This window comes from Lepisosteus platostomus, chromosome 10, assembly GCF_059453375.1.
Source record: "Lepisosteus platostomus isolate fLepPlt1 chromosome 10, fLepPlt1.hap1, whole genome shotgun sequence".
NCBI lineage: Eukaryota > Metazoa > Chordata > Actinopteri > Semionotiformes > Lepisosteidae > Lepisosteus > Lepisosteus platostomus.
Genome location: NC_142620.1, coordinates 25,697,615 through 25,716,309, shown reverse-complemented (window position 1 = coordinate 25,716,309; position 18,695 = coordinate 25,697,615). Strand labels below are relative to the sequence as shown.

The 18,695-nt window shown below is 37.5% G+C and overlaps 1 protein-coding gene across 11 annotated transcripts in view; it reads right to left on the bottom strand.

Annotated features, from left to right (window-relative positions):
* Nucleotides 1–18,695, bottom strand: part of LOC148653629 (gephyrin) — a 502,682-nt gene that overhangs the window by 136,550 nt on the left and 347,437 nt on the right. For all 11 annotated transcript variants that reach the window (XM_088648883.1, XM_088648886.1, XM_088648885.1 and 8 more), the window contains exon 7: nt 5,332–5,604. In XM_088648883.1, coding sequence (XP_088505009.1) covers nt 5,332–5,604 — 273 coding nt within the window. The remainder of the gene's footprint in view (nt 1–5,331; nt 5,605–18,695) is intronic.

Sequence of the window (18,695 nt, the reverse complement as noted above, 5' to 3'; positions counted from 1 at the left end):
TTTTAGTTCCAGTTTAGCATTATCAAAGAAGTGTTCAAAGAAGCATTCAAAGAAGCATTAAAATGCAGTTAGAAAAACTACAATATAATGCTGAACATGGAATGTAATTCCATGGAAATGGTTAGTATGGAATACATTCTTTAATTGTAATTAGTGTCAGAGAAAATGGTGTAAGACGTAGGATGACCCTAACTGCCTGCATGAGGTGTTTCTGAATTTGCTGAGAAGCCACCCTCATTACCCTCAGCAACCTGTACCTTCAAATGCTCGGTACGCATTTCATTATACCACCCCTCAGGGGCTAAGCTGTCAGAGAAATCACTTGAAAATTGATAGTGCAGTACTAAATGCAATTAACATAAGAGATCCTGAATTCAGCCAGGTTACATCAAGTGAATTTTAATGAAAAGCAACCTATGAAGAGAAGGTGACTGGACAGGATTTAGTAATTGAAGGGCATCTTTAATATTCAGTTAAAAAATATTAAATCACCTGGAATAGAAGCATCATCCCTCTGGGAATAAAATTGTATCTGGTGTTACTTCTCCATAGAACAATATTATCCAAATGGATGAACGTAAAAATAATAAAGGCACCAATTTTTATCTTATTGAGCAAATAACCGTTCCTGGGTCAGCCCTTCCTACCAGTGTAGACGTTGTTGTTGATGTCTGCCATGGTAGTGCTTAGAACTAGTAAAGATAATGGACAGTAGTGCATTACCCTGCTATTATCGACAGTACAACACATTTTCCAATTTGTAACATACCAAAAACAAAAATAAATTGTAGAGCTCGCCAAATTCATTTGAATTTGTTTGGTGAATAGGGCTTGGTACTAAAGTTACATTTGAGGAAGGAGAAGGCAATCACTTCAGAAGGGTATAATGGGGAATGGGGTGGGGGGGGTAGAAAAGGATATCTTAGTTCTCCACCCACATCACAGAAGCCTATTTTCCATGAAAGTCCACTTGGGTACACTGGAGGTTGTTTACTGTTGTATGCACCATTGGTTAAGGGTTTGGACTTGTAACAGAAAAGTTGTTTGTTCAAATCCCAATTGAGACTCTACTCTTGCACACATCAGCAAGATGCTTCATCTGAATTTTTCCAGCAAAATATCCAGCTCTATAAATAGGTGCAAAAGATTTTTTGGGGTTTCGAGACAGTTGTGCCCCAGTTTTTAAGGCATTGGCCTTGAAAACAGATCCAAACATTAAGTAACATAGTTGGGTTACTTGGGTTGTGGAAACATGCAACAAGCTACCCAGCTGATACCCTTTTTCAAGAAATGGCCAATCAACTACTAATTACTAGATGGGATGAATTACCTCCTCTTGTTTATAACTGGAAAACATTCAAGAATAGTCTGCATGTGTGGGGAAATTTACTTTCTCCAGACAGGTAAGATTAGTTTCCCTGTCTGCTAGGAAAAATAAACTTTTGTTAAAATTTTTGTTGAAGGGGGCCACTTAGTGTAAGCTGTCTCGCCTTTACCCTGAAGAAGAGAAAATGCATCTTGTGATACCAGTTTCACAGTTCACTTTCTGTACCATCCCAATAACATATACAGATGCAGCCATTCAAGGTTCGCGGTACAAACCCGTACCACAGGCAACTACGTGTGCACCACCGCGCCGTACCACAGTATGTGATTGGCTGGGTCGTGGTGCATTGGTCGGTAGTGGAAAGATTTAATCATTTAATCTCTTTACTGTGCACGTTTTAATCCGCTTAGTATTGAATATTTAGATGGAATTTTGCAACTAAAGGGAAATTGTAGTAGTTGAGCATAAAAAGAAGAGGAGCATAACCCATCTGAAGGTCATAAACAATATTAATTTAGGAACATAAACATATTATGTAAACTGTATATTGTTGGTCTTGGTACCATAGTTTAAAGAAAAAATACACACCAGTATTCCATTTCTCCCTAAACATTTTAAGCATCAATATCTCACATGTGGTTATTTCGGAAATGTTTTTACGTGATCCTCCTGACCATATATTACTGTACCTTTATTTGCTTTGTGAAAATTGATCGTTTTAACCTTTTCTGCGAATACACTCGTTATCGGATTAAACAAAAGCATACTTTTAGAATTTGATTAATAGGGAATATAATATGGATTCGCGTATCTAAATAAATTAATAACGGTGTAACTATATTCATGTACTGTTGCACAAACAGTAGTAGTAGTGATATGCACTTGTCACATGAGTGCCTTGGTGGCGTGATAGATTAAGTGACTGATTTATAACCCTGAGGTTGAGTGTTCAAACCCAGCTGTCGCCATCAGTTTTCTTTTAACAAAAACATTTCTTTGAAAAACTAAATAGCAAATATTATTGCCATTATATTGACATTTTTTACATTTCTAAATATCACAACATGTTCGTACTGTATGTACACAGCAGTACTGCAGGGTGTAGGGCGTAAATCCATGTGAGCCCGAAAACCCTACATTAATGTTATGCATTCGCCAGCACTGAGCGGTTATCGCATCTCTCTCTCTGTCTACATCTACATTGTTTGTAAACAAACCGGTTTCACAGGTATTTGCAAAGTAGAATAAGGGCAAGTCCACCTTCCCCCACTGACATGTTTTCTTAGAAAAACAGATTCACAACATAAAGCTGTGTCAGTCTTCTGTGTAAAAAAAATCGGTTTGAACATCATGGGTACTGTTTTTAAGACGCCGCTGAGTAAAGTATAGGAATTTTCCTGCTGTCAGCAGTATTGTGTGTATAGTTAACCCTTACCTGAATGAAAACAGGACATAAAGAAAGGGATTCAGAAATCAAACAAAGCTTTATTCCCGTGCTTTCAGTCTGGGTAATTGGAGGCTGCGCTGTTTTTTTATTTTTATTTTTTTATTTTTATGCGCGAAAAACTCGTGTGTGCTGTAAGGGTTTCACTTCTTAATTAAACGTTTAAAACACATTAATGAATTTAATAAAAACACATGTTTCGAATAGAAAAAATCATATTCTGTTGTCTTCTTGGTATGTAAAACAGATCAGCAGGTCTTTTTTTCCCCATTCCTGTTCACCTTTTACACCTCTGACTTCAGGTACAACTCTGAGACATGTCATCTGCAGAAGTTTTCGGATGCACCCCGAAAGAGGGGAGGGAGGAGGAATATAGGAGCTTGATTACCAATTTTGTGGAGTGGTGTCATCATAACCATCACCAGCTTAACACCAGCAAGACCATAGAAATGATCTTCGACTTTCGAAGGAATAAGTCTCCGCTGAACCCTGTTTCCATCCAGGTTGAGGACATAGAGGGCGTACATTCCTACAAGTACTTAGGGGTACAACTGGATGATAAGCTGGAGTGGTCTGGTAACACTGACGCCCTGTACAAGAAAGATCAAAATGTGGAACACTGCTACACATTTTTTATGAATCAGTGGTGGCGGCGGCCATCTTCTACGCTGTTGTGTGCTGGGGCAGCAGCATCATGACAAAAGATGCAATTAGGCTCAATAAACTTATCAAGAAGGCTGGCACTGTGTTGGGGATGAGCCTTGACCCCATGGAGGTGGTGGCAGAGAGGAGAATGCTGACCAAGTTCTCAGCCATCATGAACAACACCTCTCATCCACTTCATGGGACTGTTACTGGGCAGCGGAGCACTTTTAGCAACAGACTGCTCCAGCTACGGAGTTCAAGGGAACATTTCCGCAGGTCTTTCCTCCAGTCGGCTGTCAGGGTCTATAACACTGCCCTAGTGTAGGACTGTTAGCCCTTCATTTACTCGACAGGATGTTTGCTCCATTGTACTTCTTAGCGTAGATAAAAAAGCTTGGATTTTCATGTATCTGAAAATCGCTCTTGAGGATCCTTGTGATATTTTGAGCTCTCGTTGAATGATAAGTGTCGCATAGTTTAAATCATTTTCATTCTTAGAAATTATGAAATGCTTGGTTAAAAGCAAGGGAGATTATGTCTGTTATAGTGGACATAAAAATGAGAGTTCGCTGTGGTGTTATAGGAAACCCAATTTTAACAACAAATCGCTGGCATTATATCCTAGAAGGCACTGAGAAAAGGACCAGTAGGAACGCTCCTGTAGCGAGAAAGAAAATGCCTGAAGAACTAGGGATTGGACAGTTTTTCAGTGCTTGTACAATTGATGGAAATGTTCAAATAAATCTGCTAAAGAAACAAAAAACGTCATTTATTCTTTTATCATATTGGCTAGCTAATGTCCTGTCCTTGTTAGTTAGTTACTTGTGGCTGTGACTTACTTTGTATGATTGGAAACGAATGCGTGATCGGATCAACGAAATGCTGTTACTTTTTTCAATGAAAAAATAAAGTATTTTCGTTTACAAAGACGGTTACAAAGAACGTGGACCGGGGTAATACTTTGAGTTTACAGGTTGTCCAAGGTCATTCATTATTAATACTATTAGTAATATCTTCGGTAAAGACTTTGAAGCATAAAATATTTCTGCATGATTAAAATATTTATGATAAAGGTAGGTTGTGTACTTTTGCCCAACTGAGCAATCTTGATTTCATAAAATATACCAACTTTTTAACGAATGATGATTAACATGGTGTAATACTTTATTAGCTCCTCCTGGCGGTTTTACAAGGTGATTCCGGATACTATTAACATAACCTAATTTGCATATGGTGATTTCAGGTATGAAAATTATACCGCGTTTTGCTGCGACACGCCAACCGCGTTATACCGCAGCGTACCCCGTTTGTTTTGAATGGCTGGATCTGTACTTTTCCAGAGAGAAGTTACTACAACTAATTTATTCCATTATTTTGTAATAAACAATTCCTAAACTCTGAGGGAGTCTTTGAGCAAGCAGCTAGAGTCAGGGAAGTTTCTTCTTGGTAATGGTTTTAGTAAGAGTGATTAAAAGATTTGAGTCTGCCTTTGTTAAGAGCAAACACCAGCAATGCAGTGTGGACAGCCTGCCACGCTGATTGCTATGTATGATTTATTAAGTTAAATCCGCAACTTAATGTGGTGTGTTATTACTGCCAATTACTCTGCAGTAGTAAGGGCGTAGGCTCCTGGGTGATGGATCCAGTGGATTACCTAATGTAGTGAATGTCCAGCCTTTGGGAGAAATGCCTGTTTACAGTTTGATTGAGTTGTAGATTTTTTCACCTTTCAAAGTAGGTGAAAGACAGTTGGTCCATTCATTTCATTAGGGGTTCCCTGCATTCTAGCTAGAGAACATAATGGCGGTACAGATGCTTAAGTTAATTCAGGCTTTTCTATCAGGTATTAGGTAACAAACCGTACGGAAGCAATGCACCCCCTGTGTGAGTGGCCCCTGTGCTGCCTGGCACAGACCTTGGCTGCGATGGCAGCGGCAGTGATGTGAGACGAGGAGCTGTCCTCTGTGGATGCCACTCCGCTATCCTTCTTCTCCTCCTCCTCTTCCTCGCACTGTACTCCCTTGTCTTCCGTCTGCTTGTGGGGGCTGGTCGTAGGAGGTGGGGACAGCGGAGGAGGGGGTGAAGGGAGGTCCTCCAGTTCATCATGAACCTCCTTGACTTTCACAATGGCATCCCGCAACAAGTCAATGGCATGAGGTAGAGCAGGCAGGATAAACTGGAAGCATTCCTGAAAATAAAAAAATTGATTCAGCTAAGGACTTCAGCTAAGGGGCTCCACTATTAAACCACTGACAGTGAAAATTTTTATTTTATGCCTTTCACATGGGATTGTACTTAACAAGCCTTTTAGGGCAAAACCTTTTAACTAAACTAGGCCTAACTGCTGCACAACCCAAAGACCTTTTAAGCACAAAAGGGTCTAAAATATATGTAGAACTGTTACTTTGCACTGAACATATGATTAACTTTACATCATACTCCAAACAAAAAGAGGATCTTCCATTTTTTAAGTGTAACGAATTAATTGACTGATAACGAAATAATTCAAAACTATAGATAAAAATCAATGATGAAATAAAAGAATAGTCACATTTGAATAGTCACACATGTCATCGGGGCACCAAATTTAACCAGTTCTACACAACAAATAATCTTAATAAAGGTAAATTTAATGAATAGAATAGTAAATATGTAACTGTTTTATGAATTAATTTTCATAAATAAATATGTAAAAATACAGTTTTATCTGGAGAATTACAACAGTAAATGTGTCTCAGATTTTTCAGTGTAGAGATGCAAAGAAAGGCATGACAAAAAATTAAAGTTCTTGAGTGCACATATCTGAAATTTAGATTATCGTAAATAATATAGAACAACTTTTTTAGGCAAAATCCAGCTGGTCTGGTAACACAAGAGTCTACTGTATATATTGCCACAGGAAAATGTAGTTTTCAGATTAAGGTTTCAGCTTGAAATTTTTAAACTGCCAACTCTCATAGCATCTAACATTAACATCAACATGAGGAATTACAAAGCTCTCACTAACCAAACTGCAGGGTCACAGACACCCATAAAGTTGAGGATCAATTGGCCTGCACAGGACCACCCAAAGCCTTCTGGTGAAACATACTGTAGCAATAGTAGGCTGATGGACAGAGCTGAAACTTAAACTGATGAGGCTGAGACCAAAGGTCAAAACCTGTTCTCAAAGGGCTCAATCTTACAGGTGAGTATCATCACTGCTGCCTGTCTCCTATAACTAAACAGGATGAAAACAGTCGTTTCCTTACATTTTGTAAAATCATAGTAGTACTATTTAGCTGAATTGTCAGGAATAACCCTAAAAATACATATTAGACACCATTCCACAAAACGATGAAACCCTAAATTTACAAGTCACAGCCAGATTCTTGTCCAAGTTGGCTGTAACCCATACTAAAACATTTGACAAAAGTGTGCACAAAATGCAAGGTAGCAGCTGTCCCTAAACACAGTTGGAATTGCAAGAATGCATAATGTACTTGAATAATATCACCTTAACAATCATATTTCAGCCAGAGTATTTGCCATTATTAACACGTGGTATATTTATGAGATCATTACAAAACTTGCTGGAAATGTACAGGAACCTCTATGCAGTAGATGGCATGGAGATAAGGATTTCCTATTACATACAGTACAAGATTGCTTTGAAAGTGTGTATGCATAACAAATGTATTAAATCGGCTTCAGGGTAGTTCCTTTACAGTACAGATGCAGCCATTCAAAGTGCGTGGCACAGACACCGTAGGTAAATGGTGTCATGGAAATATACCTATCAAGGAAGCCATGAGAGAGAGTTCTTTATTTCAATATTGCAATACTGGGAGCCCTGTTGCCACTCTGCAAAGTGCATCAGAGACTCAATTTAATACAAGCAATACAGGGTTTTTATAAGATGTTGCGCTGTAAGAGAAAGCTCAGCACTTTGTCCCTTCTAACACTTCCCCTTTCCCTAAGACTAAACAGATTACATCATAAAAACGAAAGAAGAAGCGCCACTAGATTTGTTTTTCAAAGCTTATCAGTTACTTTCGGCTAATCTAATGACCCAGACAGCATATATTATTTTGGTACATTGTCTTCTAAAGTAACCTAAACAGTGCGTACTTTGTTATATATTTTCCTAAAGCTCTCTACATTTTAAGAATCAATTTACTTATTAGATTTCCATTTCAATTCCCTCCTTTTTATTCTTAAAATGTTTAAAAGTTAGATTCTTCATATGGATTCCCAGGAGGCTCCCATACTTCGGATTCTTGCGTTCTTATCAGAATATACTGATGCGTAAACATATTCATTACCATATTTCGAAGCACTGGAATAATACATGTCATAGAGCAACATAAAAACAGGAACACAAGTATCACAGCCCCTATAATCGGTGTTAGTAACTTAAAGAAAAACATTCCTCCTGGCCCAAACAGTGATTCTAACCAGGAGAGAAAAGCCGGTGTATCTTTTATGCCTCTCTCTTTATTCACCTTGTCTTTTAGTTCTTTCAAATGCTGAATAGCGAGCGTAAGATTTCCGTAATCATCGTCATTTCTGTGATTCCTCTTTCCCTGACATAAGGTCTGGGGTGTCCCCCACCCACATCAGTAGTTGAAACTGTACATCTTTTGCCAAGCAACCTGTGACACTTTATGCTGTTTTAGTCTAAAAACAGGACAGCTGTGCTCCTGTGTCCCCCAGTTACTGTACACTGTAAGATTATTTCACTTTTATTTAAATCCTGAGATAAATTTAGGAAGGCTACAAAGGGGCTTACTAAATCAAATCTATTAGTTCACGCACGGCTCTTGTTTCAGCTTCTGACATGTTCTTTAATTGTGAAATCAAACCTCTTTCTTACAATTTCTCCAAACAACACACTTTTTTTTTAGTAACTGCACACCAGCTTATTAGTAGTTTTGTCTTTGGGGTCTTGCCCCCCTTTCCCCCAGGGCTAGTTAACTCACCCCCAATCTGGACATTATTTTCTTGAAGGGGTCTTATATCTTGGTATAATATTAAAGTCGCACAATAATTGCGACAAACTGGCGGCTCCTTTTTCTCCTCCTTGAGAGTCTTTTTACTCCCATATGCAGCGCTCGCACTTCTGCATGCATGCTTCACGAGTTATTAAATCAAATCTGTCTCCGCTCTCCGTAATATCAGGAAAGCATAGTTGTACATTCTTGGCAACATCAGGTTTTAACCCACTCAAGTAAATAATGAGAATCTGGGATAAATCTCCTGATTGGGCATATCCAGATGGGGGGTGAGTTAACTAGCCCTGGGGGAAAAGGCAATGACGCAAAATACCGCGGTATGTGATTGGTTGACCGACAGGGCCACTCGTGGTGCGTTGGTCAGTCGTAGAAAGATTTAAATGTCTTTACTGTGCCCGTTTAAGTATTGAATATTTATATGGGATTTTACCACTAAAGGGAAATCTTAGTAGTTGAGCATAAAAAGAATAGGAGCATACTGTAACGTGTGTGAAGGCCATAAACGATATTAATTTTGGAACATAAACATACAGTATATGGCTGGTCTCGGTACTTTAAAGAAAAAATACACACCAGTATTCCATTTCTCCCTAAACATTTTAAGCATTGAAGTCTTTAACTAACATGATACCGGAGTCAACAAGCATACTTTTAGAATTTGATTAAAAGGGAATATAATATGGAATCGCGTATCTAAAGAAATTAATAACGATATAATTATATTCATGTACCGCAACACAAGAATAGTACACGCTGTACAATGACTGTTGATAGTGTTTGAAAAAATAAAATAGGGTTAGTGTTAGGGTTACTGTCAAACTTTAAATCAACAATTGATTTAAGGATGATCTGTCAAAGTGCAATGAAATACAATATTGTTGTTGTTGTTATTGTTGTTTTTACCCTGTAAAGCATTTTGAGAAGCCACCTTTAAAGGCGCTACATAAAAGCGCTGATTCTTATTGAATGTGTTTTCTTTCTTCTTTTTTTCAGCATGGAATAAACCTATTACTTGATTCTTATGGATGCCCGGTTCTGCTGGGGATTAAAAAAAACCCCATGGAATCGTGTATCTAAGCAAATAGCAGTATAACCTTATTCATGCACAAACAGTTGCATGTTACATTATTAATTTGGGTGTCTCCTCTTGCCAGAAAGCTCTAAATTGCATTTTGAGTGCGGTTTTTGACTTTTTCTAAATTACAACCCATAAATAAAGCTGATACTGTTTAGACTTTTAATTATTTTAAACTGTATTACAGCAGCACAATGCACAATGCAACGTAAATAGCTATCTTTGTCTTCTGCGTAATAATGTTCACCTCTCTGTCCAGCAAATTAACAATAGTAATAATAATGAACTTTATTGGATATAGCGCCTTTAAAGGTGGCTCCTCAAAGCGCTTTACAGGATAAAAACAATAACAACAATACTGTTAGGCTGGGCAAATGATTTTTATTTTTTTTTTAAATAAATAAAAAATGAGATATAATGATGTGTTCCGGCTTAGACATTAACGAAGAGCATAACGAAGGTCAAAAAGGTCATAAATGATATTAATTTTGGAATATCATTATGTAAACTGTATGTTGCTGTTATTGGTATTTTAAAGAAAAAAAATCCTGGGTTCGGTAAAATGTTTCAAGCATTCATGTTAAGGACAACAGAGCTTTCACTGGCCAATTATCAAACTTTATTGATAAAACAAAAACAAAAACTATCCGACCAAACCAGAAAAAGAAAAAAAGAATCAAGAATAACGGACACAGCGCGAGCCTGCATTCTCTCCTCAACCGTCCACACCACACTTTTCCCTGGGTCAGAGATTAAATAAAACTTCACTCGCACCAAACAAATTGCCACACACTGAACACTGTAGATGTTAACCTGAACCCAAAAGCCAAACATATTGATGTGCATTCGCCTGGCGCAGCGCGGTTTTCATCACTCTCTGCGGGAGTGCTGGCGGTGACGAATTAAACTGGTTTCACAGGTATTTTCAAAGTAGAACGGGGTGAGATTTCCAGTTAAAGACACCTCTCCCCCCTCCAAAACCCAGTAAGTACAGTACTTACTTACGGTAGTACTTCTCGGATTAAGAAAGCTAGGTGCTAGCATAAATTATTAGTAATCAATAATATTAAATTTAGCACTGTAATAAATTGTGCTAATAATAAATTCTATTCTACTCTGAGAATGTAGGGGGAGGAAGAATGCCCGTGGTCTTTTCACTTACTGCAATATTATGGACACTCAATTTTTTGACAGCTGGTACAGCACCCCACCGTGCCCACGCACCAGCATTATATTCTCATGTACGGGTAGAATATGTTCATTGTCTTCCAATGAAAGACGGGTTCCTTTCGCCGTAGCTGGGAGACATTAGAAGCTTGCCATGGCCGGACTGTTACACCAACGCATTAGCATGTTAAAGCGATTCCATTGAGGAGCCGGGCGTGATAATTGATAAAAGCCATTTGGCTGCAGCGAATGTGAATTCTGTCTGGCATTGCCAGATTGTGAAAAAATAAAAGTATTAAAATCAGGATGGGGGGTAAGGGAGTCGTCTCTATGACACTCTCCCTTATAAACAAAACAAAAACTAAAAATAAGATACAATCTACAGCTATTCACAACATAGACATATCTTAAAACATTTACATATATTGTTAAATTATTACTTTAAATATATACTTTAAGTCACTGAAACAGCCAGTTAATAAAATCGTTGCAATTTTGTTCTCGTTTGGAGGTGGGGATATTCTGACAACAATTGATTTAAAGACAATCTGTCAAAGTGCAATGCACTCTGCTCTCGGCCGCTGGCAAGGGTGCCAACCTGTAGAAGCAGCACCTGTATGGAGACTTTTCGGCAGCAGCGGGAGCAGTACGATGCATTACAGGGGAGGATTGGGAGGTTAGAGACACTCCTGAAGATACAGAAGCCAGAGACAGTGTGTACCGGCAGTCAAACGCTTGAGCAGCTGTCTCCCGATGAGTGCCTCCCCCACCACGCAGGTTGCAATGCCTGGCGGAAGCTCTGCCCCCCACAGAGCACACACCACCTCAGGACACTCCATCCCGGCTTCTCTGCTCACCACCGCCCAGGACCTGGCTGACGCTGTCCCCGCCGTCTATCTCCCCTCAGGAAGCACCATTTACACAGCGGAATTCACAGACACCAGTGGAACGAACAATTCTCCCAGATATCCAACTGTTGCCCATCACTCAAGAGAAGGAGGGGGGGTTGTACTTGCAGTGCATCGGTATAGATGGGAAAGCCAGAGCCGACCGCTACGCCGCCCTCGTGTTTGGGGTGCTTATCATTCTCAGTGCATAACAAGGAAGATTAATAAACATAAACATAATCTCATGGTTAAATAGTCAAGTCTAGCCATGTGTGAGTCTAGTCTCACAGAGCTTCAACAACAGATGACAACTTGAAAGTTAGATTTAGAACGAATAAAAGCATTTCATTAATAATGCATTTGAGTTTGTCTGGGTGATGACAAAGTAAAAAACAATTACTTTTTGACAATGAAGAACTGTGTGTGTGTCTCTCTCTCTGCTGGCGTTTGTAATCATTTTTATTTTTAAATACATTTTAGCAAAGTAATGTACCATAAAAGTATTGTGAGACATATTTGGGTTAACATGTTCAGTGTTCAGTGTGTGGTTATTTGTTTGGTGCGAGTGAAGTTTTATTTAATCTCTGACCCAGGGAAAAGTGTGGTGTGGACGGTTGAGGAGAGAATGCAGGCTCGCGCTGTGTCCGTTATTCTTGTTTCTTTTTTTCTTTTTCTGTTTGGTCGGATAGTTTTTATTTTTGTTTTATTAATAAAGTTTGATCATCGACCAGTGAAAGCTCTGTTGTCCTTCACATGAATGCCTGAAACATTTTACCGAACCTAGGATTTTACAGTATTTTTTCTTTAAAATACCTATAACAGCAACATACAGTTACATAATATGTTGATGTTCCAAAATTAATATCGTTTATGACCTTTTTGACCTTCGTTATGCTCTTCGTTAATGTCTAAGCTGGAACACATCATTATATCTCATTTTTTATTTCTTTTTAAAAAATATAAAAATTGTTTGCCCAGCCTAACAGTATCGTTGTTATTGTTTTTATCTTGTAAAGCGCTTTGAGGAGCCACCTTTAAAGGCACTATATACAATAAAGTTAATTATTATAACTATTGTTAATTTGCTGGACAGAGAGGTGAACATTATTACGCAGAAGACAAAGATAGCTATTTACGTTGCATTGTGCATTGTGCTGCTGTAATACAGTTTAAAATAATTAAAAGTCTAAACAGTATCAGCTTTATTTATGGGTTGTAATTTAGAAAAAGTCAAAAACCGCACTCAAAATGCAATTTAGAGCTTTCTGGCAAGAGGAGACACCCAAATTAATAATGTAACATGTCACTGTTTGTGCACGAATAAGGTTATACTGCTATTTCCTTAGATACGCGATTCCATGGGTTTTTTTTTTTTTAATCCCTTGCAGAACCGGGCATCCATAAGAATCAAGTAATAGGTTTATTCCATGCTGAAAAAAAGAAGAAAGAAAACACATTCCATAAGAATCAGCGCTTTTATATAGCACCTTTAAAGGTGGCTTCTCAAAATGCTTTACAGGGTAAAAACAACAATAACAACAGCAACAATATTGTATTTCATTGCACTTTGACAGATCGTCCTTAAATCAATTGTTGATGTAAAGTTTGACAGTAACCCTAACACTAACCCTATTTTATTTTTTCAAAGAAATGTTTGTTAAAAAAAAAGTCACAGCTCTGGCTGGATTCAAACACCCAACGTGTGATGTACAGATGCAGCCATTCAAAATGCGCGGTAAAAACCCGCGGTACGGTAACCTACCCACAAGCCACCGCGGGGCACCGGAAGGTACCGCAGGGCAAGTGATTGGCTGGCAAAAATGACCGACAGGGGCACTCGTGGTGCATTGGTTGGTAGTGCAAAGATTTAATAATTTAATGTCTTTACTGTGCACATTTTAATCCGCTTAGTTTTGAATATTTATATGGATTTTACCACAAAAGGGAAATTTTAGTAGCTGAGCATAAAAAGAAGAGGAGCATAACGCATCTGAAGGTCATAAACGATATTAATTTAGGAACATAAACATTACTGTATGTATGTAAACTGTACTGTGTATGGCTGGTCTTGGTAGTTTAAAGAAAAAATACACACCAGTCTTCCATTTCTCCCTAAACATTTTAAGCATGAAAGTTTTATGAAACGGTACCCAAATATGCGATTGCTGTATAGAATGAATTTTAATTTTAAAAAATTATTTAACACGAACATTAAGCTGTTTACATCTTACGCCTGAGAACAGTCACCCGTTGCTACCCAACGCAGAATGGTGATTGGCTGACACCATCTGACACCCCTCTGATTGGAGAAAAAAGATGTGCTGGTTTGCTATACATACTGTACCAGGAAGAGGATTTCTTTCTATTCAAAACGTGTATTTTAAAAGTTTAAGAAGTAAAAACCTTACAGCGTACACAGATTTCTAAACTGATCAGGATCGTTATCTTTGTCTTATGCATAATAATGTTCACCGCTCTGTCCAGCAAATTAATAATAAACTTTATTTTATATAGCTTTTTAAACGAATAAGTAATTAGATTGCTCATAAACCTAATCACTTGCTTTTTCTTTTTATTTAGGCTCAGATTTCAACTATAGATCGTATTATTAATAACCATAATAACAACCAACCAACAAAAACAACCATATAAACATAATACCAACCAAAAACATAGATAACAACCACAATACAAAATCAAATAATCAAACCATTTTACTCTCGCAAAGTCCTCCAATTATCATAATCCCGCCCCTTATGCAAAACCAAACCTTCCTCCCATCCCAGTTTATCCTGTTTATCATAAACAAAATCCACCTCAATTTTCAACATAAAGCATTACACAAAATCAATACCTCAACACTCCATACTCAACAACGATAATTCACAAACAGCCAGAACATGTAACTACACATTCCCAAACATTCCTAATTTCCATAGCCCCGCCCCTTATGCAAAACCAACATCCCTCCCCTGTTCTCTCTCTCCCCTGGCGGTTGTAATTGTTTTTATTTTTAAATAAATTTTAGCAAAGTCATGTATTTTAAAAATCTTAAGATTTTTATATTTATGTCTTTATTTAGTGGTTTCATTAGTGACAAAGGCTAAACTTTCTTGGAAAAATGTATTTTATGTAAACCATGTTTGCTATTAATTCATTCAGGGCTAAAATATGTTCATTGTCTTCTAATGAAAGAAGGGTTCCTTTCGCCGTAGTCGGGAGCCTAGCCTTTAACTAGTAAGTACTGTATTTACTGGGTTTTTGAGGGGGGGGGGTGTCTTTCGCTGGAAATCTCGCCTCCTACTTTGAAAATACCCGTGAAACCGGTTCAATTCGTCACAGCCAGCACTCCTGCAGAGAGTTGGGTTGTACTTGCAGTGTATACAGTACACGCGTTATGCTCTTCGTTAATGTCTGTGAAGTTTTATTTAATCTCTGAGCCATACTGATTCTTCTGGAAGCCAGTTTCCGCCAGGGAGTAAAAAAAAAAACACACTATGGTATTCTCTCCAATGCAGTGCAGTTAAAAACATACCTCTGATGCTGCTCCTAAATGAATATCGTTTATGACCATCAGAAGCTTTATGCTCCTTTTCTTTTTTCCAGTGGATTGAACAGGGAGAGGCATTTCATGATGTACTTTTCACTGATGAAACAACAGTGGCTCTGGAACAGTTTTCAACCAAGTCGTTTTATAAAAAGGGGAGATATGTAAACGTTACTGAAGCTAAAAGTTTAGCCTTTGTCACTAATGTAAACACTAAATAAAGACATATAGAAATCCCTACGTTACAGACTGTATATGGCTGGTATTGGTAGTTTAAAGAAAAAATACACACCAGTATTCCACTTTCTCCCTAAACATTTTAAGCATCAGAGTCTTACATATGGTTATTTCGAAAACGTTTGTACGTGCTCCTTCTTACCATGTTACTGTTTACTGTTACTGACCATATTAAGTTTAAGTGCCTGTGGGCACTTTTCCTGTCCGTGGGGGGTGGACTGTCTTTCATTAGAAGGTTAGTCTGTTCTACTCTGAGAATGTAGAGGGGGTGGAAAGTGCCCGCGGTCATTTAATTAGTATTAAAATCTTAGTTATCTTTCTAGTTCACAGGTTTGCATGCATAATTTAATTTTGAAAGCCACTGAGACATCAGGTACTACTGTTGTATTTATGAAAAAGAAACAAAACAAAAAACATACTAACAACTGTGCCATCCTACTCCTTAGTTAATACATTTTATTATTCATAAACAGTTAACATTGTTAGCAAAATATTTTGAATTATATTTAACCCTATTTTTTCTTTAGTTTTGTATTTAACTTATTATATGATAGTCAGACTTAATGTATATTAATGTATATTTGAACAATGAAAATATATTTTTACAAGATTTTACATTAAGCACTTAAAATTAATATGGTTAATAATAGTAAACTGTAACATGCTGTAACAAGATCGGTTAAACTGCGAAGAAAATCCTTTCAGAGAAAATGTTTCAGGTGTGAAGAACATAGATCTCCAATGCAGGGTGTTCCCACACACCCTGCCCCCACTACCATTAGAATATACACAAACATTTTAGCGTTTCATTCTGAGCAGAAGACCCTCACACCTGAAGAGTGCTGGCTGTGATGAATTAAACCGGTTTTACAGGTTTCAATCACAGACCATGTGACATGGGACTCAGTAAAGTAACACACAGCGCCACTGGATTTGATAATACTGTACCTAACCAAAATCCGCAATATGGAAACAGAACCTGTGTAATTGTTGATAGATGATGTACTCGTAACATTTTTTCAAGACGAACTACAACATTTAAAAAATGACTTGTATGTACTTGATATCTCTAATCAATCCACGGGTTCCAGCACAAAACGAAACTAAAACGCATACCGTTTCGCGCTTCTTATTAGTTGCTCAAAAGTAATTTGACCGTATGAAATGCATAATATAAACCTAGAAACATATACGTGAGCAGTACTTAAGCACTGTAGTATCGGTGTTAAGACATACCTCTCAAATACTGTAAATCAAGTTAAAAATATCTCAAGACCGATTCTGGTCGTAATGAAACCATGTTTCGTGTATGTTTTCTTTTTCATCTTGAAATAACTCATTTCTAAATACCTTTTTCACTGTTAACATCTTGTAGCAACTTTGCGACAAAATATACACTCTGACAGTTCATCCTGCTACCAACATTAAATAAAACAAATCTTAAGATTTCTATATTTATGTCTTTATTTAGTGGTTTCATTCGAAGCTTACAATGTTTAGGGAGAAATGGAATACTGGTGTGTATTTTTTTCTTTAAAGTACCGAGACCAGCCATATACTGTATGTTTATGTTAAGATTTCCCTTCAGTGGTAAAATTAGATATGAATATTCAATACTTAAACGGGCACAGTTAAGACATTTAATATACATATACATATTGTATACAGTACAGTTTGCATACGGTAATATGTTTATGTTACGCGATTAAAAAATAAATAAATAAAACTGAAAGGTCCAGCACCAGCTGGATTCGAACACACAACCTGCCAGTTGGTAGTCACGCACCTAGACCAGTAGGCTACAAGACAGCTCGCATAAGCAGGCAGGCGAAACAGCCCTACACAGCCCTGCCGCAGTACACGGATATAATCATACCGTTATTAAATTCTTGAGATACGCGATTCCATATTATATTCCCTTTTAATCAAATTCTAAAAGTATGCTTGTTGACTCCGGTATCACGTTAGTTAAAGACTTCGAAGCTTACAATGTTTAGGGAGAAATGGAATACTGGTGTGTATTTTTTTCTTTTCATGATAGGTGTCGCATTTTAAATCATTTTCGTAGTTAGAAATTATGAAACGCCCTGTTAAAAGCAAGGAAGTTTTTATGCCCGTTGAAGTAAAACAAAATGCCTGACAAAGTATGGCTTGGACAAATTCCAAGTGCTTGTACAAATGTGCGAAAGAAATTATACTTTGAGTATACAGCTTGTCCAAAGTCATCCATTATTAATACTATTAGTAATATCTTCAGTAAAGGCTTTGATGCATAAATATTTCTAATAAAGGTAGGTTGTGTACTTTTGTCCAACTGAGCAATCTTGCTTTCATAAAATATACCAACATTTGAATGACTGATGATTAACATGCTGTAATACACAGTTCAAAATTAAAGGCTCGAATGCTGTACATGAGAGGTTAAGCTCCCCCTGGCGGTTTTACAAGGCGACGCCGGATAGTTAGTCACGTGACACACGTGATACCGCGTGATACCCCGGTGGGCGTGTCGCGGTATGCCGCGAAATACCTCACCCATTTTGAATGGCTGCATCTGTATAAGTCGGGAACCTAGACCACAGCGCCACTGGCAAGATCATATGATGAGTGTTGAAAAAGCCCTACAGAAACAGTTTCAACAGACATTGTACAGCGTGTACTATTCTTGTGTTGCGGTACATGAATATAATTATATCGTTATTAATTTCTTTAGATATGCGATTCCATATTATATTCCCTTTTAATCAAATTCTAAAAGTATGCTTGTTGACTCCGGTATCACGTTAGTCAAAGCTTCAATGCTTAAAATGTTCAGAGAGAAATGGAATACTGGTGTGTATTTTTTCTTTAAAGTACCGAGACCTGCCATATACTGTATGTTTATGTTCCAAAATTAATATCGTTTATGGCCTTTACACGCGTTACAGTATGCAAACTTTACAGTATGCTCCTATTCTTTTTATGCTCAGCTACTAAGATTTCCCTTCAGTAGTAAAATTCCATATAAATATTCAATACTTAAACGGGCACAGTAAAGACATTAAATATACATATACATACTGTATACAGTACAGTTTGCATACAGTAATATGTTTATGTTCCTAAGTCAATCTTTTATGAGCATGTGAAAGGTATGGTGAATCGATTCTAAAAAATTACTGTACTTTGCATGATTGGAAACAAATGCGTGATTGCGAAATGCTGTGGTGTTACTTTTACAAAGACGGTCAATGAAAAAAAGAATGTGGACCAGGGCAATACTTTGAGTTTACAGCTTGTCCAAGGTCATTCATTATTAATACTATTAGTAATATCTTCGTTAAAGACTTTGATGGCGACTGCTCAAACATGAGAGGTTGAGCTTTATTAGCT